This window comes from Bison bison, unplaced genomic scaffold (assembly GCF_000754665.1).
Source record: "Bison bison bison isolate TAMUID 2011002044 unplaced genomic scaffold, Bison_UMD1.0 scf7180017864213, whole genome shotgun sequence".
Taxonomy (NCBI): domain Eukaryota; kingdom Metazoa; phylum Chordata; class Mammalia; order Artiodactyla; family Bovidae; genus Bison; species Bison bison.
Window position 1 is genome coordinate 11,868,292 of NW_011494785.1, and position 23,460 is coordinate 11,891,751.

General features: G+C 45.5%; 1 protein-coding gene across 1 annotated transcript in view; it reads right to left on the reverse strand.

Annotated features, from left to right (window-relative positions):
- SPG11 (spastic paraplegia 11 (autosomal recessive)) overlaps positions 1-23,460 on the reverse strand; it is a 76,407-nt gene that overhangs the window by 1,092 nt on the left and 51,855 nt on the right. Inside the window, exons 29-40 of the mRNA XM_010845189.1 lie at positions 18,024-18,186; positions 15,298-15,512; positions 14,108-14,861; positions 9,026-9,165; positions 8,119-8,317; positions 7,297-7,434; positions 4,335-4,468; positions 3,526-3,633; positions 1,653-1,821; positions 1,110-1,198; positions 834-989; positions 26-177 (exon numbers count right to left, since the gene is read on the reverse strand). Coding sequence (XP_010843491.1) covers positions 26-177; positions 834-989; positions 1,110-1,198; positions 1,653-1,821; positions 3,526-3,633; positions 4,335-4,468; positions 7,297-7,434; positions 8,119-8,317; positions 9,026-9,165; positions 14,108-14,861; positions 15,298-15,512; positions 18,024-18,186 — 2,417 coding nt within the window. The remainder of the gene's footprint in view (positions 1-25; positions 178-833; positions 990-1,109; positions 1,199-1,652; positions 1,822-3,525; positions 3,634-4,334; positions 4,469-7,296; positions 7,435-8,118; positions 8,318-9,025; positions 9,166-14,107; positions 14,862-15,297; positions 15,513-18,023; positions 18,187-23,460) is intronic.

The following is a 23,460-nucleotide window of genomic DNA, read 5'->3' on the forward strand; positions in this document are numbered from 1 at the left end:
AAAGCAGAGGCATTTTAGTACTTACTTTATTGAAATCTCTTCAAATACACTGGGTCTTAATAACCTTTGCTGCTTAAATTCTTCCAAGTAATTAAAGTCTCCTTTAAGAATCACTTGTTGATAGAGAATTTCAGCCCAGTCAGGAACAAAGTCATAGGCCTCTGCCACAATGGAAGCCTGAAAAGGGTGGAGGGGAAGAAGGGAGGGGAGGACACCACTGGAGGCAAACGATCCCAGAGAGCAGCGCGACACTGCACTTGGAGCAGGTGTGGCCGCCAGCGACGACGACAAAGGCTGTCTACCAGGGTTGGTGGGAAGGTTGATATTACCCTTCCCCTGACACCCCAGATACGTTTTTTCAGTGTTTCTAATCTTCACAATGACTTAAAAGAACTGCTGATAAAGAGTATTTTTCTCACTCAGCTCTGTTCAGTGAAAGGGCTGATTCCCTGATAACTATCCCTCCTTGTTAAAGGGCTGGAACCAGCCTCCCCGAAGCCCTGGCTTTTTATGCTAACCCAGAAGTGCATGCATTCTGGAAAACGTTGGGCTCAGAGGTGCTCATGGGACCACGAGCAGGGATGTTCCCCTGAACCTCAACTGTCAAAGTGCAAAGGCTTAACGGTGTGGAGAAAGGGGACAGCATGCTGTCTCGCTGGTCTCCAGCCTCTGCCCAGATAGCATGCTGGTGAGAAGCACCATTGTGCAAAGGCAGCTGGGTGGGTCAGACAGCGGAGGCAGGGCTGGCCGACCTGAGCCCTTCAGGGAAGGGCCCTGTGACAGGGACACCAGCAGAGTCGAGGCCGGCAGTACTGGTGGGGCTTCGCGCTCACCTGGTAGAACCGAGGCAGCGCCGTGATACAGTCCATCAGCCTGTGGCGGCTCAGGTTGATGAGCATCGTGTTCTGGCCAGTGTTCAGAAAGTGAATCTGCAGCGTTATCAACTTGGTGAGCCGGTGACAGTGCAGGGCCTGGCGCACGCAGGAGTCCTGAGGGTAAGGGTGGAGGTAGGCACAGATAAAGACTTTGTGACGTCTCCCCTACGACCCCTCCAGCAGCGGAACAAATTTACTCCTCCTGCAACACCAAGCCCCAAGGCTCCCAATTACCTTGGCATAACTCTCTGCTGCGTCCAGCATCAGAGTCAGGGCCTTCAGCAGCAGCTGCTTCAGTCGCTGCCCATCCTTGACACGGTCCTCTGCAGGGAGTGGAGCAAATGTGCTTGTGTCTGGCTCCCAGAGCAGGCTACTCTCTCCCCACTCAGCAGCAGCGTGGGCTAGAGACAGCCCAGCTCACACCCACAGGGAGGCAGGTATGTCTCACTCAGGTGAAGTGAGACTCGTGCACTCCCTCCCTCTACACACGCCAGACTGGGATTCACTGCCCGGTCTAGTTCACTCCTCTCTGAAACGTCCTGGCAGGCGTCCACAGCCTCAGCATACAATGGTTCCTGACAGATGACACCTCTGGACGCACGGGCTATAAGAGGGGTAAATGCCTTCCACCTCCTTTCTGCCCCGCTGGGACCCACTGGATGAATGTCAAGAGGCTGAGGTGGGTGTTAGTCTGCTGGTTTCTTGGCGTTCTTAGCCCTGAGACCCTTCCCTGGCCAGCAGCACTGCCCTGGGGGTGCTGCTGTGACCTCTGCTTACCCCAGGGCTGAGACTCGATCAGTTTCAGTTGGATGCAGGCAGCTGCCTCGTGGTTTTCGCCGATCTCGCGGCACATGCTGAAGCACAGCGCGATCATGTTGTGCTTCTCGCTGTCCCCAGGGCGGCAGCGCTTGATGTAGTCCAGCAGGGCCGTCTTCAGGGTGCCACTCTGCCCAGAAAAAAAGGGATACCAAGGTCTCAACCAGGCACTGCAGAGCAGGGAGGACTGACCTAGTCCTTCGCTTCTGAAAGTTCCTCAAAAAACTCCCAAGGAAAGGGAAAAGAGAGCCACAAATGAAGACAGAGGTTTATGCTATCCCGAACATAAGCAAACGGGCACATCCCCTCTGCCGGCTGGGAGTGTGACCCGTAAGCCCCGTCAGAGGAAAAGCCTTAACAACATGTATACATGCATGAGCCTTCACAATTCCACTCTAAATTCTGTCCCTCAAGAAGTAAGCAGAGGAAAGTGCTAAGATGGATATAACGAGGATATATGATACCAAACAATTAGAAATGATCCAGATGGCCAAAAAAGGCTAATGTAGCCATTAAAACCAACGTTGACTTGAAAACTGAGAAATGCAGGCTATCCCCTATCTGCACAGCATGACACAAGTCTAGTAAAAAATGTAGACATGTACACATGTATACACGCATGTAAACACGCATGTATACATGCTTGTGGGTACATGTGCAAAGGGCCTGCACCAGACTGTCAGCGGTGACTGTCTACAGCAGCTAGACACACAAGGCTTTCTCCGTGTTCTGTTTCCCAAGTGTTTTTTTTCTTTTTAATACGGAATACTTCACAGATTTCTGTGTCATCCTTGTGCAGGGGCCATGCTAATGTCTATCATTCTAGTTTTCAGTACATGTGCTGCTGAAGTAAGCGAATGTCTTAAACATGCATCACTTTCATAATTGGAAACAAAAGAACGCTTCAATGCAGAAACAAAAATGCCTCAAAAACAGGTTTAAAGTCCTGAAAGGCGTCCCTGCTCCTCTCCTTATTAACTGGACTGGTTCGTCCCGAAACCAGCCCAACACTGAGGAGAGTTTTTCTGCTTCTCTTAATGCTTCTTGTTAACTGAGAAAAGCAGGCTACTTCCTACCCGCACAACACATAGAAAAATATGTCTCTCAATCCTGCTCGGCCGGCCCAAGTTCTCAGATAACAAAAGTGCACCCAGGTTTTAAATTTTTTGGCCCTGCTACACAGCATGCGGGATCTTAGTTCCCTAATCTGGGATCAAACCCGTGCCCCCTGTATGGGAAGCAGTGTCCTAAACCACTGCACTCCCCGGGAAGTGAAATGGGTGGAAACAATAATCAGCCAATGAGAGACTTGGAAACAGGTTCTCAGAGTGTATGCCTGGTGACATGCCTCAGACACACAGCTTGTCTAAGGACAGACAAGAACCCAGAGGCCCAAGGTCTGGCGAGTCAGGGCTTTGCTTCCCAGCCTCCTTCCTGGTCATCGTTAGCAGCTCCACAGCTTTCTAGGCCCAGAGCTTGGCACCCATGTCTGAACAGCTCTGAGGAACACTTTTTCATGGTCCCTTGAAAACTCTCCACTCTAAGGGCCCAAGCAGGTCAATCCAGGGAGGGAGGGGTTTTGCCCCTGCCAAAGCAGGCCTTGGGACAGTAAGTGAGGAGACTTGTTCTTCATTATTCTGCATCTATCAGCTGCATCTGTGACCTGGCTGGAGCTCTGGAACCTTAAGCTACTGGTTTTGGTGTATGTCTGAGGGAGGTCCTTAGTTCTCGTCTTCCATATCCCAGAAGTCCACCCTGATTGGGATTATTTCTGAGAAAACCTGAGACTCCCGAGTGTCAGTAGAACAGCAGCTCAAAAACACTGTACACCTACAGGGTCCAGCTTCTTCCTCATGAGCACTTCAAAGTAGTGCTTTTTATGCAGCAAATCAAATATGTATGTCATCTCATTGTACCTTCCGATGCCAGTGAGGAGGCGCACCTGCAGAGAGAGAAGGCAGCTTGCATCAGCACTGCTTGGAGTTCTCTGAGCCAGACCCCCTCCTCAACAGCTTGGCTGCTTTCACATACCAGGCTCCGGCAGGAAGCAGGGTTAATGGCCAGGCTGCCAGGCTTCCCTCCTCTCCTCCTGCCTGTCTCCCCGCCCCTCCGGGTCCCACGTTGGCTGTCCTCTCCTCTGCTGTCTAAACATGACTATCGTACGGTAAAGGACCATCCTCCTGGGCAGGCACCCTTCTGTCCCCATACTCCTAATTACAGCACCCAACGGCTTGCTCAGACACTTGGATCAGTTTCAAGCCTACAGAATTTGCGGAAGTATGGGAAGCTTGACTTGTCAGCTCCTTTCAGTTCACATACAAGAGGCGGGTCTGAACCTTGTTTTGCAGGGAAAATGATTGCTGTCTTAGCCCTCTGGAAAAGGGAACAACCTGGGGTGAATGGGTGCGACAGCCTGGAGCATGGCAGCGATCCTCTCTGATTTCTGTTCCTTTGGCGCTGTCTCGGATTCTGACAGAAACCAAAACCTGAAGCAGAAGGTTGAGCTGCCCAGCCAGCTACCAAGTAGGTAGCGGTATCGGGACGGGCAGATTCCCTAAGAGACATCAGCTCAGAGACGGCCTCCATCCCACCTGCCTGTCAAAGGTGGTCTCAGGATGGGGGCAAGGGTCAGGGGTGACTTACCACCAGCCCGTACTCCTCACTGGGGGCCAAGTGGTTGTCGGTGAGCAGCCGGGCGGCCTGCAGGACACGCATGATGCCCTCCATGTGGCATGTCAGTGTGAAGCAGTGATGAGCCAGGATCAGCAGCTCTGTGGCTGGGTAGGGGGGGCACATGTTAAGACAGGACTGTCCACTCCGGCTACCCGGTGTCTTGCTCTGCGCCTGGCCGGAGGGTGATGGGGCCTTCTGGAGAAGGCGCTCTCAGCAGTCCTGAGATCCCTGGCCGCACCAGTTCTAGCTCTGGGACAGCCCCTTGACGAAGTCCGTCTTTCTCTCAGTGATAGCACAGGGTTAACTCTCCTCAAAGACGGCGCACATACAGTGACAGCGCTTCTAAAAGGCTAAAACAGTGACGACAAAGACGCCTAGCTTTCTAAAGATGGAGAGACTTCCTGCACACACACTGATGGAGTGCCTGCCAACGTGAGTCTGAGGGCACGCTCTGCAGCCCAGTGGGGCATCAGGGCCTCATCAAGTGCTATCTGATGCTTGGTCCTTCTATGGATTTTCCAATTAAGATTTGATGACACAAATTTAAAACGACTACACACAATCACTATGAACACAATTAAAAGGGAAAGAGGAAAGTATCTGTGGTGCTGGAAGCCAGAAGAGGGGTTCCCAGCCTTACACACACTGTGCCAAGTGTGCACAGGGCCCACGCCCCCGGGGCGCTCCCCAGACCTGCTCACTCCTAGTCCTTCAGGCCCTGGTCTGCACATTTCCTCTCCAAACCCTTCTTGACGCCATTGGTCTGCTTACTGTGTACAACACCCCTAGTCTGCGAGCTCCGGGACTGCTGTTTAACTTGTCCACCATAGTCCTGGTTTTTAGAGTAACTGGCACACAGTCAGTACTCAGTAGATATTCCTGAACTGGACTGACAGGAGCTGCAGAATTTGTACTTGTTTTCTGGTTGTCCGTATGGCTTGCAGGATCTTAGCTCCCTGACTGAACCTGGGCCTATGGCAGTGAAAGCAAACTCCCTGGTCTGCCAGGGAATTCCCAGGTTATTTTAAAAATAAAACTGTTCAACCTCTTAAAATCTCACTTGTTCACTAAACATCAGTAAGATGCCTTTTTTTGTGCGTCTATCAGATTTGCAGAGTATAACGTTTCCTGGTGGCTCAGACGTAAAGAATCTGCCTAAGATACAGGAGACCCAGGTTCCATCCCTGGGTTGGGAAGATCTCCTGGAGAAGCGGTGGCAACCCACCCCAGTGTTCTTGCCTGGAGAATCCCGTGGACAGAGGAGCCTGGAGGGCTACAGTCCATGGGCTCATCAATTGTCGAACATGACTGAGTGACTAACACTTTCCCTTTCAATGCATCCCAGAAAACGATACTCTCAAACACTGCTTAAGAGGGAGAAGTGAATTTTTCTTTTCTGAAGTAAATTTGGCAATGTATATATTTTGTGTGTACATATACACATCCATTACATATTATATATATGTGTATAGACATTACTTTGCCACCAAAGGTCTGTCTAGTCAAAGCTATGGTTTATCCAGTAGTCGTGTATGGGTGTGAGGGTTGGACTATAAAGAAAGCTACTGCTGCCAAGTCGCTTCAGTCGTGTCCGACTCTGTGACCCCATAGACGGCAGCCCACCAGGCTCCTCTGTCCCTGGGATTCTCCAGGCAAGAGCACTGGAGTGGGTTGCCATTTCCTTCTCCAATGCATGAAAGTGAAAAGTGAAAGTGAAGTCGCTCAGTCGTGCCCAACTCTTAGCGACCCCATGGACGCAGCCTACCAGGCTCCTCCGTCCATGGGATTTTCCAGGCAAGAGTACTGGAGTGGGTTGCCATTGAAGAATTGATGCTTTTGAACTGTGGTGTTGAAGACTCTTGAGAGTCCCTTGGACTGCAAGGAGATCCAACCAGTCCGTCCTAAAGGAGATCAGTCCTGGGTGTTCACTGGAAGGACTGATGCTGAAGCTGAAACTCCAATACTTTGGCCACCTGATGCGAACAGCTGACTTAATGGAAAAGATTCTGAAGCTGGGAGGGATTTGGGGAGGAGGAGAAGGGGATGACAGAGGATGAGATGGCTGGATGGCATCACTGACATGAGTTTCAGTAAACTCCGGGAGTTGGTGACGGACAGGGAGGCCTGGCGTGCTGCAGTCCATGGGGTCACAAAGAGCCGGACATGATTGAGCAAGTGAACTGAAAGCGTTAAAAACGGCATACTCCTGAATCAGGAATTTTTCTTACAGAAGTAATCATGGATGTGCACACAGACTGCCTGTGAGCAGGTCTGTCACAGTGTTTAAACCAGCAGAAGCTATTATAAGCAATCTGCAGGTCCTGTAATAGGGTATACCTTTTAAAATTACATGTAAGAGAAATACTGTGTAACCATTAAAAATTATGTAGAATAGTCAGTGTCATGGAAAGATATTAATGATAGCATATTCATAATTATAAGTAGTATCCACAGTATAATGCCATAAAAAAAAAAGAAAACCTATGGACTTGCACAGAAAAAGATGAGAGGGACACACACTACTGAATGAGCACAACGACACTGAGAATGAGCAGGCTGTGAGATCACACAGCAGTGTTCAAGTGGCAGCTGTGTCACATAATAGGTTAGAAATTAATCAACTTCTCTAAAGCTTCAGTTTCCTTCTTCTAAAATGGGGACACTAGCAGCCATTTTGCAGGGTAATGTAAGAATAAAATAAGCTAAATATACCAAATGGGAAAAGGTTACTTTTTGGTGTGATTTTAAATTTTGAGCTGCATTTCCATATGTATTTTCTAACTTTTCTTCACTGAACTTATGGCTCTCTACTAAGAACTTATAAACAATAGTGGAGGAGGAGGGATCCAGACAAGGAACAAGGATCCAAACAGAAGACTTCTCAGTGACCTGCTCGGGCCCAAAACATTTAAGAAGATGGCCAACAACTCACTGCAAGACAGCTCCCCGTGGGGAACAGAGGAAATCTTCTCCAACAGCTTCATGCCCACCAAGGTGCGGTCTTGACACAAAGCAGTCAGCTGAAGAAACGTCTGGCTCTCCTCTGCTGGGGCGAACACCTGCCTGTGTCCTGTATCGGAAGATGTGGAGAAAGGTGCTAGTTTGACCGTGTGAGAGATCAGAGGAAGACAGGAGCCCCAGGGCAGGAGGCCACGCCGAGGGAGCTCCCCGGGCAGCTGCCCTCCAGTGCTGCAGGCGAGATGCCCTCAGAGAAGGGCACTGTCACTCTAAATGTAACCCTAAAGCAATGAACAAAAAGCAACAGCAGGGAAATTAATGCAGGGCCTCCCTGGCGTCCAGCAGTTAAGAAGCCACCTCGCACTGCAGCAGACGCTGGTCTGACCCCTGGTCCTGGGAGACCCCATGCGCCACGGGGCAGCTAAGCCTGTGCACGCATCACAGCTGCCGAGTCATTAGCTCCAACTACGGAGCCCACGTGCAGTGATACTGAAGCCCATGCGCCCAGAGCCCATGTTCCGCAACAAGAGAAAAGCCACCATGAAGAGAAGCCCGTGCCGTCCAACTAGAGGAGACCTCGCGCTCTGAAGCCCGCACGCAGCAATGAAGACCCAACACGGCCAAAAATAAACAAGTAAATAAATATTTTTAAAGGAGAAAATAAATGTAGTGTGTTTCAAGTGCAACCTGGCATACAGGACAGCATACAAGATATACATGAACATAAATCAATTCCTGAATGTGGGGAGCTGGAGAGTGTGGTCTGAAAGGCCAGGGAGGCCTGGGAGTAGGGCACCTGTTCCCTCCAACGGTGTCAGCAGCTCCCGGGTCACCTCTTCAGCCACAAGTTCAGCCACCGTGTCTGGCCTGAGGCCCTGGGTGCTGATGAAGGCTTGAGCTCGCTTGCATCGATTAGGCTGCTGAGAAGCCAAGATGGCCCGGAGCACGGCCTCACCATCCTGGGCAGCGACGTCTGCGTAGGAACAGCCCAGCTCCTGAGAGGGAGGCAGAGCCAATCCACACCATCATGAGGAGCCAGGCAAAAGGCAGCAGAACACCACCCTTCCCAAAATCTGATGTGGACCGACACCGTGGTTTTCTGAGCTTCAAGATCCCTCACCCTGAGCAGGAAGCTTACGAGAAGGAAACCTGTTTTTCGAGTCCCTTCTATCACTTTGCCAATGAGCTGAATCCAAGCAAGAGAAAGGTTTGTCTTCAGAAATCATCAGGTGACTTACTCTCTCTCACTGAATATTGAGCTTTTCAAATGTCATGAAGCCTAAATAAAAGGCAGAGCCCTTCTTTACTGTTCCCATGGCAGCAGGAAATCTTAATTTCCAAAGACGTCTCTGCGCTTTGTCCAAGGCAGGGCTTTCAGCACTCGGCTAGCTTCTCTCGCGGTCTTCCACTCCATTTAGAATCAAATCTTTTTCTCCCTCAATCAGCACAAAGCCAAAACAATTGCTGGCTGCTTTGGCTCCTGTCTTTACATTCAGGTTTATTTTAAAAACTTGAAATTTTGGGCTCTGTCCCATGTGGCGAGCTCCCCTCTATGGTTCAGGGGGTGGACTTACAGGGGCCAACACACTGACAAGAGCGCTCCCTCCAGGTCAGGGTCATCACTGACAAGCTGACTGGGCAACGTCCCAACTGCCCCCCACCCCCCCGAGGCAGCTCCCCGTGGAGGCCCCGCTGGCGCGCACCTTGGCGAGCTCATAGAGACAGAGGACCTGCCGGCAGTAGTTCTTCCCGTGGAGGCACTTGCTTGTCAGAGTTTCCAGGTTCGTCACCACTTCGTCCGCGGGGGGCAGCATCACTAACGACCAACTGTCCAGACTGGAAGCTGGAAGCAAACACAGGTCTGTGGGGGGCTTTCAAGGCCTCTCCTTGGCCCCCACGACTCTGCCTCTCTGCTCACAGCTTCCTTCACTGCGCCCCACTGACTCCCCCGGGTCTGGGACCACTTCTAACAGGGCTCACGCCCCACTTACCTTCTGTCATTGCCTTCTTCCAGGAAACCCCAGCCCAGGATACTTTGAAGGTCTCATAGGCTAAAAAAGACTCAAAGCCACCTAACACATATACTAAAGACCATCAAAGATGCCTGCCAAACTCTCCCCCACACACATTCCCTCCCACTTTCCCCTTCTATCAGCTCAGTCACAGGTCTACCTGACTGTATCTCAGAACATCTCTGTGGTCACTGCCTGGCGTCCAGCCTTCACCCCATGCATCTAAGAGCTGCTCCCGTCTCCTGCTGCCAGTCTCCCCGCTCCCAGTTCAGCCTCGCAAACTTGGTGTCCTTTGTGTTATAAAATGCAGATCAAAAAAATCAAGGATCATCTGATAGATCTCTTAAAGGCACAGTAACAGTAAAAGCCATTCCTGGTTTCTCTTTAAAATAAAAATAATTTAAAAAAAGCTCTTAGCCTACAATAAAACTTCAGTTTAATAAAGGGTTTCCAATTAGGGGAAAAAAGTAGGAAAGAATATTTACATGACACTGTTCCTAATAGCAAAAACAAAACTGAAAAATTTCAAGTGTGTATCAGTGAACCATTGTTAAAAAATCATATACATTCATACAGTACTCTGCGGCCACTAGAAGAACGAGGCTCCGCTCTCTGTACTGACAGCACGCACGTCCGCACGCGTGCAAGCCCACACACACAGAAAAACACACACCGCGCAGGGACAAGATGCTGCTCTGGGGAAGTCGGTGGGGGCGGTGTTGAATGGGTAAATAACTTTCACTTTTCTACTTTATGACTTCTGTATTGTGTGATTTGTTACATTAAGAATACAATACTTTTGCATTTAAGATATTTTTAAAAAATATACAAGAATACAATACTTTTGCATTTAAGATCTTATTTTTTAAAAAATATACTTTAAACACAAAAAAATAAAAAGCAACTCAGACCATGTTATTTCCCTACTTAAAATCCTTCATTAGGGTGTCCATTTCTAGGTCTCTCCCACTGAACTCAACATACAACCTAGATCCAGGGCATGGAGCCCTCTATGAAGACTCTGGAAAGTCAACAGTAGCAGGTGGGTTGACTATAACCTGTGCTTCCATTGTCTCCCTGCTAGTAACCTCCAGACTGAATGCAGTGCTGCCTAAAACCCAGAACCCATCACTGCGGCTCACAGAGAGAAAGAGTACTTCAGGAGACGTCCTCTAGAACAGGCTCAAGGAGTGGGAACTCCCAGGAGCACCCATCATCTCTGGGCTCTAAGCAACCCCTTAGCTGTGGTGGGCAGGCTGCAGCGGTAGCTGGCAAGAGCCAAAATTCAGAAAGGGACCTTCTTTTCAGAACAGAAGTGCTCGGTCCTAAGCAGGCAGAGTGAATCCCTGCTCTTTTTTCGCATTAGCCTGTTGGCTGGCCCAAGACGCAGGCAGTTAGGAAAGTGTATGACAGAATGGGGCAACTGGGAACTCCAGCTTTGGCCAGAAGACTGAAGAGGGGAGCCGCAGGCAACCAGCAAGTGCCCGGGAGAGAGACTGAGGAACGCAACACAATAAAGCTGTTCATAAACATCAGGGGTCACCCATTCCTGGCTCTGCATTATGCATCTGGTCCTGACCAACAAAGACTCGGAGGAGTGAATCAACAGACAGATCACTACTCAGGCTGCAGACCGAGCACAGGATGGCACGCACAGGATGGATCTGAATAGCACCACAAAGAAACTGAAAATGGATGTTAGAACCACAGCCCACAAAAAGTGGGTTGGCACTTGTAGTTTGAACCTAGCCAGGTCAATTGCCTGCTATAAATATATCAACATTCTTCATAGGATTTAAACAAGATCCAATATCTCATAACATACTACTCAAAATATCCAAGATACAACACAAAATTATTCAGCATACAAAAATACAGGACAAGCACAACTCATGTAAGAAAAGAAATGCTGAAACTCAGTACTAAAATGACGTGACTGCTGAAATTACCTGAAAGACTTTAAAACCGCTACTACAAATGTTCCAACAAGCAGTTACGAATGCTCACAACTTAAACAGAAAAACAAAGTCTTAGCAAAGAAATAAAAGGTATAAGGAATAAAAAGGAAATTTTAGAACTGAAATTTAAAAATCACAGAAATAAAAACTAACAAAATAGAAATGCCAGAGTCAGTGAAAATGAAGACAGACGAATAGAGAAAGAAAAATTGAAAAAGCTGAACAAAGCCTTGGGGACTTTTGAGACAGTAACATTCTAAGAGTCATGTCACTGGAGTCCCAGGAGGAGAGCAGTATGAGTATGGTGCTGAATAAAAACTTTTTAAAAACGATGTCCGAAAACTACCTAAATTTGATAAACCTACATGCTTAAGAAGCTCAAACAGCATAACCCACACCACCTCCTGGCCAAAAATCAAACTGCTGAAAAGACAGAAAAAAAAAGTATTGAGAGCCACAAGAGAAAAATATATCGTCTATAGGGGAACAACAATTCAGATGACTGCAGATTATTTATCAAATACCACACGGGTCAAAAAGAAGTGGCAGAACACTTAAGTGTGGAAAGAAAAGAGTAAATGTTCTATATCCAGCAAAAAATCAGCCTTCAGGAATTGAAGGTGTAACAGAGACATTCTCAGATGAACAAAAAACTGATGAAGTAAAAAAACTGAAACAATCTGCTTCTAACAGACAACTCTCAAAAAGTTACTATAGGCAGTCCTTCAAACAGATGGGAAAACGAGCCAGAAGGAAACTCGGCACATCAGAAATGAAGGAAGAGCAACAAAAACTGTAAATATCTGAACTCCCCTGGCAGTCCAGCAGGGACTCTGTACTTCCAATGCAGAAGGGCACAAGTTCAATCCCTGGTCAGGAAACTAAGCTCCCATATGCCATGCACTATGGCCAAAAGATTAAGAAATTAAAAAAAAAAAAAAAAAAAAAAAAAAGACTAAATATCTGAGTAAATATACTAATAATAAATTCTCAAGTCTGTTAAAACATTTTTCAGTTGAAAACAAAAAAATTAGCACTGTTTGATGATATTTTCAATGTACATACGAGTTACATAATAAGGCAACCTGGACATAAAGGGATAGAAGTAAAGTGACCCACAAGGTTTCTAACCTGCAGTTGAGGTGAGAAAACATGATTTTAAGTAGACTGTGAAAAGTTACAAATGTTTAATGCAACCCTTAAAGCAACCAATTAAAAAAAAACAACTATGCAAAGCTATATAGTCAAAATCCCAAATTAAAATGGAAGACTAAAAACTGTTAAAATAACCCAAAGGCAAGAAAAGAAGGTTTCCTCAAAAAACACAAACTACCAAAACCCACCCAAGATAAAAAAAAAATAATAATAACCTGATTAGTCATATAACTATGAAATAAATTAAATTTGTAGTTAAAAATCTTCCAAAACAAAAATCTCCAGGTTTAGATGGTTTTACTGCTAAATTCTATTGAACATTTGAAGAAGAAATAACACCAATTCCATACAAAGTTTTCTAGAAAACAGAAGAGGAGGGAAACTTTCCAACTCATGAAACTGGCATTCAGTTCAGTCACTCAGTCGTGTCCGACTCTTTGCGACCCCATGAATCGAGGCACGCCAGGCCTCCCTGTCCATCACCAACTCCTGGAGCTCACTCAGACTCACGTCCATCGAGTGGGTGATGCCATCCAGCCATTACTCTGATGCAAAAACCAAAGAGAGTATGAAAAAGGAGAGTACAGATCAATATTCTTCTTGCACATAAATGTAAACATTCTCAACAAAGTAAGCTGATTCCAGTAATATATCAAAAAGAATAATGTACCCTAACCAAGTGAGCTTTTCCCTAGGAATACAAAAAGCTGGTTCAGTATTTTAAAAAATCAATTAATGTAATCTACTGTATTACTGGGGCTTCCCAGGTGCTGCCAGTGATGAAGAATCTGCCTGCCAAGGCAGGAGATGTGAGACATGGATGGTTTCAATCCCTGGGTCAGGAAGATCCCCTGGAGGAGGACACGGCAACCCACTCCAGTATTCTTGGCTGAAGAATCCCCATGAACAGAGGAGCCTGGTGAGCTACAGTCCCTAGGGCTGCAAAGAGTCGGACAGGACTGAAGTGACTTATCACACACACGCACTGTACTACTAGTCTAGAGAAGAAGAAATCACAATCATACCAATGGATGAAGGAAAAAAAGACAAAATTCAACAATGATTCATGATAAAAAGGCTCAGCAAATTAGGAATAGAACTCCCTCAACACGACAAAGGTATCTTCAAAAATCTTAATCTAATACTTAATGATGAAAGGCTAAACGCCTCCTCCTTAAGACCAGTAACAAGGCAAGGATGGAAGTCCTTGCTAGTACAATAAATCAAGAATAATTAATAAGGTAAAGAGATTGGAAAGAAGGAAATAGAACCGCTTCTGTTTGCAGATATGACTGTCTCCATAGAAAATCCCAAGGAATCTACAAGAAAACTCTTAGGATAAGTGACTTTAGCAAGATCACAGAATTTAAGCTTAATGTAAAAAATCACCCATAATTCTAAATGTGATCATGTACAATTGGAAACATGATTATTTACATAGAGTAAATTTCAGTGAATTAACTGTAAATCAGATAGATTCCCTCTAATCTTGCTACATAGCTAATTAAAGATACAGGTGTTTCTACTTCATTGAGTAGTTAATTACCTAGTTTATGGATTACCCTTAACTTTGTGTAACTGGTGTGTCAAAAGTCTCTTTCTACCTGGAGAGAATGCCAAATGGCACCTCACAGGAGGCAGCAGCATGACCTTCACTTACTGCTCTGGACTTTCCTTAGGGGGATACCAGCTTCCTCTTCTTCCTCAGGAAGCTCAGTACTTCGTAAGAGCGCGAGGATCTCCGGGTGCAGGTCGTCCACACTAGCCTCCCCTGAAGCCAGAGCTCTGCAGTGCAACACCAAGGCGACGTCTTGGTGATAGAAACGAAAATACCGGCACGCTCGGCTTGCTTCGTGCACGCAGCCGTCATCCAGCAGGCGCCCGATCAAACAGTTAAGGGATGCCTGCTCCTTCCAGTTCAGTTCATTGTCACAAATATCTCTGGATGGAAAGCCAGTAAGTTCTAAGTATTTTGATGTGTTCAGAACAGCCAAGTTAGAGAATGAAAACTCACTGGCTAAGCCATCAAAGGAAAGTTCACCTCCAGCTGAGGCCTGCTGAGGCGCTCTGGGCCCTCCTTCCTCCTGGCTCCCCCTGAGGGTGTGCTGGGCGACACGGCAGAGCCAGATCTGCTTCTCCAGGCCCTCCAGGTCCTCCAAAGGCACGGGGTCCTCCCGGGCGAGCCAGTGCCCTGCCAGCGTGAGCAGCAGGTGGCGCTCCTCGGAGCTGCTGGGACCCCCTGCAGCGGGGCACTCACCTGCCCACAGGGCCTGGGCTGAGAAAAAAGAAGAAGCTGCTCTGCTGGAAACGGAATTTTTCTTAAAATTCTCATGACATTTTTTCCAGAAGTCAATTCGTGCTTGTTTCAGGGACCACTGGTCAATGTGCTTTAAGGTCTGCATTTCCTGTGTTATCTGTGAAATTGAGCAAAGCAATTCTTAGCTTTTCCTAGATAAAGAAGTATCATAAATGTTAATGCTCCCTACTTGTAAGAATCCAAATCAAACTAGAGAACATGGGACTTGGCTACAGATGATCCTGGAAGTTTTACATGGAAAGTTAAAATATGAAAAACAATTCTAAACTTATCTAATTGAATGAAGTTCAAGAGGAAGCCACACTATATTTAATTCTATTCAATATAGTTGAAGCATGTCCTGTAAGCTAACTTTATATTAAAGCAAACATTCCTCAAAAATGGGCACTGCAGGCTCATCCATTTCTGAAAGTAATCTGTGTGTCAAAAGTGAAAAACTATAATCTCTGATAAGTCACATATTTCACTGAATTCTCCAAATAATGCTGGTTCAAAAAGCTCAGTTTTTAAAAAACTTAAAAGACTAATGATACCTCTTCAATTACCAAGTCGTCCACAGGTAGCCCAGCTAGTTCTGCTACCCTCCTGGCCAAAGCAAAGAGTCCGTCTGTCTCCAGTTTTTCCAAAACTGACCTACATTCACGCTGAAAATTCTCAAGGCTGTAGCTAGTAATGATTGCACGATTAATGGCTATGGGTGTATCCTTCAAAATCTGACTAAGGACACACAGCTTCTTCACATCTGGACCTGTGCCAAACAGAAGCAGATATAAGCATTAAAATAAAATGAAATATTAAAAAATAGAAGCAAAATACCGATATGGCCATTTCAAGAGCAACTAAATATGAGGGGAGAATGTGTGTATTTAACCTAATACTGTGCTTAAAGGGAAAACAACAACCTATTTCTCCACTCTGCTTGGCTGGCAGAGGAAGCCAAAGGCAGCTCCTATGTAGTAAGAACTATTAGAGATTAGCACATGCACTCTACCTTTACACACCAGGCAGAAGCTGGTGGCCTACTTTGTAGTAGCAACTCAGTTAACCTTGGGAAGATTTGGCCTTTCAGGTTAGTTCCATCTCTTCCCAGATTTTTCTAACTTAAATCTCTTTTTATGATTGTTCACTCATTCATTTACGTTAAGCATCATGTGGATCAACATACATAACCTGCAGGACAGCTCGACAATAGCCAGAACTCTAATGTGGTTCCCTGGCATTCAGAACGGAGCACCGTGTGCTCTCCCAGACATCTGCCTAATGCAGTCCACCAAGGAGACCCAGCTAAGCAATTCGTGATGTCCCCAGGAAATGTTAATCCAACGATAATTGACTTACAACATTATGTCAGTTTCAGGTGTACAACACAGTGATTCGATATTTTTTTTAACCTTTATTATTTAAATTCTTTTATTTAGTTAGTTATTTTTGGTTGTGCTATATCTCTGTTGCCACATGGGTTCTTCTCTAATTGTGGCAAGCAGGGTCTTCTCTTGGTTGCGGGGTGCAGGCTTCCCCTGAGGTGGCTTCTCTGTTACATGAGTGGATGCTTTAGGGTATGCGGGCTTCAGAAGCTGTGGCACGTGGGCTCTGGAGCACAGGCTCAACAGTCGTGGCACACGGGCTTAGCTGCTCTCCAGCATGTGGGATCTTCCTGGATCAGGGATCGAACCCATGTCTCCTGCATTGGCAGGTGGATTCTTAACCAGTGAGTCACCAGGGAAGCCCCTGACATTTCTGAACATTACAAAATAATTACCACGATACATCCAGTAACTATCTGCCACCACACAAAGTTATTACACGTTTACTGACTATATTCCCTAGGCTGTCCAGTGCCTCCTGTGGCTCATTTCCTTTATAACTGGGAGTGTGTGCCTCTCAGTCCTCTTCTTACTCTGCCCATCCCCTCACCCTCCTCCCTCCGGCAACTACCAGTCTGTTCTTGGCACCTGTGAGTCTGCTTCTGTTTTGTTCTGCTTGTCCATTCACTCTTTAGACTCCACATGTAAGTGAAATGATACAATATTTATCTGCCCTAGAAATTCTTATCCTGAGTAACACTAGGAATTCTCTGCCAATAATTTATGTGGTTCGGTTTGTGCCTACTCTCAGATAGAGTAACACAGAGCCTCCGTCTGCCCTGTGATAAAGAGGGGGCATGTAAACCATTCCACAGGGCCTGCTCCCCCTGTCACCTGCTGGGCTGTGCTGGGATGTAGCTAATTCCAGGGACGGAGACACCTTGTGTAATAACCACCAGTATGGGTGTGCTGGCTTTCTATGCTGGCATGATATATAATGTAAGTTAAAAAAAAAAAAAAAACATATTTCTTTTCTCTAAGCACATACATGGTATACACATAAAAATATTATATAAAACTAACAATGTAATTATGTGAATAAGACATTATGGTAATGGTTAACAACACAGACAATCTTTGTTATCTTTTAAGATATGGTACTTTGGCAAGAAAACAGGAAATTCATTTCTGAAAAAAATTAAAGTTACTATAGACCAATGACAATATACTAAAAGGATCTACACAGTAACTGACAAGTAGCTCGTATATAATACATGTTGGAAACACCCCCTCTTTCCTTCAAGCTCGCACAGCCTACAAGACTGGCACGAAGCCCAGGTATTCTAGCACTGTTCTGTGCAAATGCGAGCTTCCGGTTGAACATCTGTGAGTTTAAATGTGATAAAATAACCAACCCTGGGAGTGGAAAAATACTAGGATCTAGTGTAAAAGAGTAACATTACCGCTCAACAAAAACTTGAAATTCTCAAAAAGTAGAAAAGAAAATAAGGGAATACTAGTTTCATTCAATCAGCAATAAGCTTAGAGACTGCCAATGTCTAGAGGAATCTGCAAAAAATCCGCACAATTTGTCTCTTAAAACCTTCAAAATGATTTAGGCATCCCTGAAACAAGTTGGTGACCTTGAGCAACGACGACACATTAAGGTCACTCGTCAGAGAAAAGAGAAGCAGTGACAGGGCAGGCCGGCGGCGGGGAAGCCTGGCTGTTGGCCCAGAATCCGGAGAGTCGCGTTAGCTGCGTCCCGCCCTGTTGTGCTGTTTTAAATGCTTTAACCTTGGGTGAAGTTTCCTGTCACCTCTTCTTCACACCACGTTCTTGCCTACAATGTTTTAGATCACATGCGTTTTAACTTCCTGAATGCTCTTCTAAACTATGTTCAAGATTAAGTATGCTAACTTCTAGCAGCAAGTTAAATGCAAGGACTGGCTTACCATCAGAGAAGAGATGCTCTATTCCAACAAACAGCTGTAAGAGCCTCCCCAGCTCATACTGGGTGCTACACTGCTGCAGCATGAGCTTCAAAAGAAAACACACGTGCTCCTTCAGCCATGGCGCAGGGATGGCAGTGGGGACCCTTGTGGCTGCTGTCTCAAGCTATGAAAAAGAAGAGAGGGGTAGGGAAAGTGGTTTCACAGGAACAGCAAATCAAAATCTCCCAAACTTGGGAATGTCTAAAAAAGCCAAGGTCCCATCAAAGGCATCTCCCATCACAAAGGAGGATGCTTCCTTCAGGTCCTTTTCAGACAGCAGTAACTGGTGTAGCAAATATAAACCCTCTTTGCCAGCTTTGCAGTTTGTCTTTTTTGTGGGAAATTCTGGTGTAGAGAGCTTCACTTGGCAGCTTCTTCCTTCAGAGAGGGTCTAAGCCTGCCTTGGAGTCCAGAAGATTTGAAATTCACATGTGAAGACCTCTTAAAGAGACTTGCTTAACATTTCTGAGCTGGCTGTACTGGTGTGCTTATAGTTTATACTTTCATTACAGAAGAATCTCAATTACTAATTGAGATTACTAAGCCTGAGTTTTTGTCATTTCAATCAAATGCTACAAATGTTAACAGGAAGATGACCCCAAGCAGCAGCTACACTAGGCCTGAATCAGAGTATTACTTCTTCGTCTTTATTTCCTTGATTCCCTACCTCTATTGCTCTAAGAAGAGGGTCTACAGCAGACAGATGATGGAACTGGTTAAACGAAGAAACATATGGAAGTAAAGAGCTGAGGCAAAGACGGAACAGCTGCACTCAGCCTTAGTAGCAGCTGAGGCAGGAGCAGACAGGCAAGAGGAAGAGTATACCCTGGAGGAGCAAAGGGTAAAACGCAAAACCAGGAAACTCCTAGGAGTTAACACGGGAGGAAACATGGACGCCCTGCGTGTGGCGATGCCTTTTCAAGATAAAATATCGAAGAAATAATCCGTGAAAGGAATAACTGATAAGCTGGACTTCAATAAAATTACAAACCTCTGCCCTACAAAAGACAGTGTCAAGAGAATCAGATGACAAGCCGTAGCCTGGAAAACACATGTGCAACATACACATTTGATTTTAAGGTACTGTTACCCAAAATACACAAAGAGCTCTTCAAACGAAACAAGGAGAAAATAAACAACACTATTTAAAACAAATAGGCTAAAGACCTTAATAGACACCTGACCAAAAACATACACAAATGGCTAATAAGCATATGAGAAAAAGATCCATACCATACATCATCAGGGAAATGCAAAATGAGACGACAATGAGATACCACAACATACCTATTAGCATGGCCAAGGTCTGGACTCTGACAAGACCAGAGGTTAGCAAGGACATGGAGACTCAGGAGCTCGCTTGCATTGCTGGTGGGAACGCACAACAGCACAGCTGTTTTGGAAGACAGTTTGGTGGCCTCTCCCCAAACTAAACACACTGACCACATGACCCAAGTATTCCTTAGTATTCTCCCAAATGAGCTGAAAACGTCCACACAAAAACCTGCAGGTGCATGTTTAGAGCAATGTTTTTGGCTTCGTAACTGCTAAAACTTGGAAGCAACCAAGATGTCCTGCAGTGGGTGAATGGACTGGCATATCCAGACAACGTGGTATTATTCTACACTAAAAAGAAATGATCTATCAAGCCATGAAAAAGACATAAAAGAAACTTAAATGTGTGTTACACATTTAGAAGGCAATCTAGAAAGTCTACACTCTGTATTACAATTTACCATATTCTGGAAAAGGCCAAACTGTGCAGACAGTAAAAGCAACAGTGGTTATCAATGACTGGGGTGGGGAGGGACGGACAGGCCGCACAGAGGACTTTCAGGGCAGTGAAAACACGCTGTCCACACTGCAATCATGGGCTGAAGTCATTCACATTTGTGGAAATACATACCCAAAGAAGGTACAGCAAGAGTGAACCCTAAGGTAAACTGTGGGCTGGGGTGACTAGGATGTGTCATCGTAGGTTTATCCCTGGTAACACATCATTCTGGCGAGTGGTACAGGTAACAGGGGAGGCCACGCCTGTGTGGGAGCAGGAGGTACATGGGAAATCTCTGTACATTCCTCTCAATTCTGTTGTGGACCAAAACTGCTCTAAAAAATAAATTCCTTTTTAAAAAACTGTACACGTCTGTGTGTAGAACAGCAGATTTAAAACACCAGAATTCTGTCTCGTCAACTAGACGACAATTACTTCGCAGAATCTGTGCAACATGGAACTCTTTTGGAACGCTGGGGTCTGCTAAAGCCTTACAACTTCCAGAGGAAAACTTGCAACATAAACTGTGGATAATTTTGGTCCATTTCAGGCCCCAGTGCAGTGGCAGCTATCTCCTTCTCCCTCCTAGCCACCTGGAAGGCAGCCTGCACGTGTTCCTGGAGCAGTTTACACGCCCCCGGTGTCGAGGAGACAGCAGGGGTGGCATAAAGAACCTTGGGTCTTTCAAAGATACGAGCTCTGTTTGCTGCTTCTGACCACAGTGCAAATAGAGAGGCAGGCAGACACTGATATTTCACCTCCCCTACTGTTGCAAGCAGACTGGTTCCAAATAGGAAAAGGAGTACATCAAGGCTATATATTGTCACCCTGCTTATTTACCTTCTATGCAGAGTACATCATGAGAAACGCTGGACTGGAGAAAGCACAAGCTGGAATCAAGATTGCTGGGAGAAATATCAATAACCTCAGATATGCAGATGACACCACCCTTATGGCAGAAACCAAAGAACTAAAGAGCCTCTTGATGAGTGAAAAAGTTGGTTTGAAGCTCAACATTCAGAAAACTAAGATCATCTGATCCCATCACTTCATGGCAAATACAAGGGGAAACGGTGGAAGACTATTTTTTTGGGCTCCAAAATCACGGCAGATGATGACTGCAGCCATGAAATTAAAAGACACTTACTCCTTGGAAGGAAAGTTATGACCAACCTACAGACAACGTATTGAAAAGCAGAGACATTACTCTGTCAACAAAGGTCCATATAGTCAAGGTTATGGTTTTTCCAGTGGTCACGTATGGATGTGAGAGTTGGACTATAAAGAAAGCTGAGTGCCGAAGTATTGATGCTTTTGAACTGTGGTGTTGGAGAAGACTCTTGAGAGTCCCTTGGACTGCAAGGAGATCCAACCAGTCCATCCTAAAGGAGATCAGTCCTGGGCCTTCATTGGAAGGACTGATGCTGAAGCTGAAACTCCAATACTTTGGCCACCTGATGCGAAGAGTTGACTCATTTGAAAAGACCCTGATGCTGGGAAAGATTGAGGGCAGGAGGAGAAGGGGACGACAGAAGATGAGATGGTTAGATGGCATCACCGACTCAATGGACATGGATTTGGGCAGACTCCCGGAGTTGGTGATGGACAGGGCGGTCTGGCATGCTGTGGTACATGGGGTCGCAAAGAGCTGGACACGACTGAGTGACTGAACTGAACTGACTGCTGTTGCAAGCTCTACTCCCTTCAACTGAAGTGACTTCCAGGGGATTTAAAAGGCTGGTGCCCTTTTCAACCCCCTCTTCTTTTTTGCTTTTTCCGTTGGGAGCCAGACATTAAAGATTAGGACATTAAAGGGACAGTCCAGTGGTTAAGATTTTATACTTCCACTGCAGGGGTCATGGGTTCAATCCCTGGTTGGGGAATTAAACCTGTGGCTGATTGATGTAGATGTATGGCAGAAATCAACACAACAATAAATTAATAAATCAATTTTAAAAATACATTAGATGTCTTACTTAAAAAAAAAGAAAAAAGAATATGGTATCTGGCAAAACTCCCCTTCAGAAGTGATGGAGAAATCAGGATATTCCCAGATTAAAAAAGCTGGGAAATCTGGGCCTACTAGGCCTGCATTGCAGAAAGTGTTTAAGGGAGTCCTGCAAGGTAAAATAAAAGGACACTAGACACTACCTCGAAGCCATGTGGAGAAACTAAGAGCTCAGTAAAAGCAAATAAATGGCCAGTTATAAAAGCCAGTATTGTGGCAGCAATAGCTTTTTGTTTTCTATATAGTTTAAGAGACCAATACATTTAAAGAAAAAAGAACAATTATTAGTTTACGCTAATATTACTGTAACTTTGACCTGTAATTCCAAATCTTGTTTTCTTTATAATTTAAGAGACTAATGCTTTGAAAAGAAATATTAGTTTATGTTTCCAGGCACATAATGTTTAAGATGTAGTTTTGTGACATCAACAACCAACAGGAGTGGGGTCGGTGCTGTAAAGTAGCAGTTTGTCCGCTACTAAAGTTAAACCTCTATAAAATTCAAGTTAAAGTGTTGTAACTTTGGGATGTTAAGTGTAACTTCCATGGTAACAACTAAGAAAACAGCTATAGAATAGACACAAACTGAAATGAGAAAGAAATGTAAACATTTTACTACACAAAGAAATCAACTAAACACAAAAAAGGACACTAATGCAAGAGATGAGGGACACAAAAGCTGTAAGTTATACAGAAAACAAATCGCACAACAATAGAAGTCCTTCGTTATCAGTAATTACTTCATATGTAAACAGATTAAACTTTCCAATTAAAAGACAGAGATTGGCAGATGGATGAAAACATGCAATCCAACTTATGTCGTCTCAGTTCAGTTTAGTTCAGTGGCTCAGTCGTGTCCGACTCTTTGTGACTCCATGAATCGCAGCACGCCAGGCCTCCCTGTCCATCACCAACTCCTGGAGTTCACCCAAACTCATGTGCATCGAGTCGGTGATGCCATCCAGCCGTCTCATCCTCTGTCGTCCCCTTCTTCTCCTGCCCCCAATCCTTCCCAGCATCAGGGTCTTTTCCAATGAGTCAACTCTTCGCATCACGTGGCCAAAGTATTGGAGTTTCAGCCTCAGCATCAGTTCTTTCAATGAATACCCAGGACTAATCTCCTTTAGGATGGACAGGTTGGATCTCCTTGCAGTCCAAGGGACTCTCAAGAGTCTTCTCCAACACCACAGTTCAAAAGCATCAATGCTTTGGCGCTCAGCCTTCTTCACAGTCCAACTCTCACATCCATACATGACCACTGGAAAAACCATAGCCTTGACTAGAGAGACCTTTGTTGTTAAAGTAATATCTCTGCTTTTGAATATGCTATCTAGGTTGGTCATAACTTTCCTTCCAAGGAGTCAAGTGTCTTAATTTCATGGCTGCAGTCACCATCTGCAGTCATTTTGGAGCCCCGAAAAATAAAGTCTGACACTGTTTCCCCATCTTTTTGCCATGAAGTGATGGGACCAGATGCCATGATCTTCGTTTTCTGAATGTTGAGCTTCAAGCCAACTTTTTCACTCTCCTCTTTCACCTTCATCAAGAGGCTTTTTAGTTCCTCTTCACTTTCTGCCATAAGGGTGGTGTCATCTGCATATCTGAGGTTATTGACA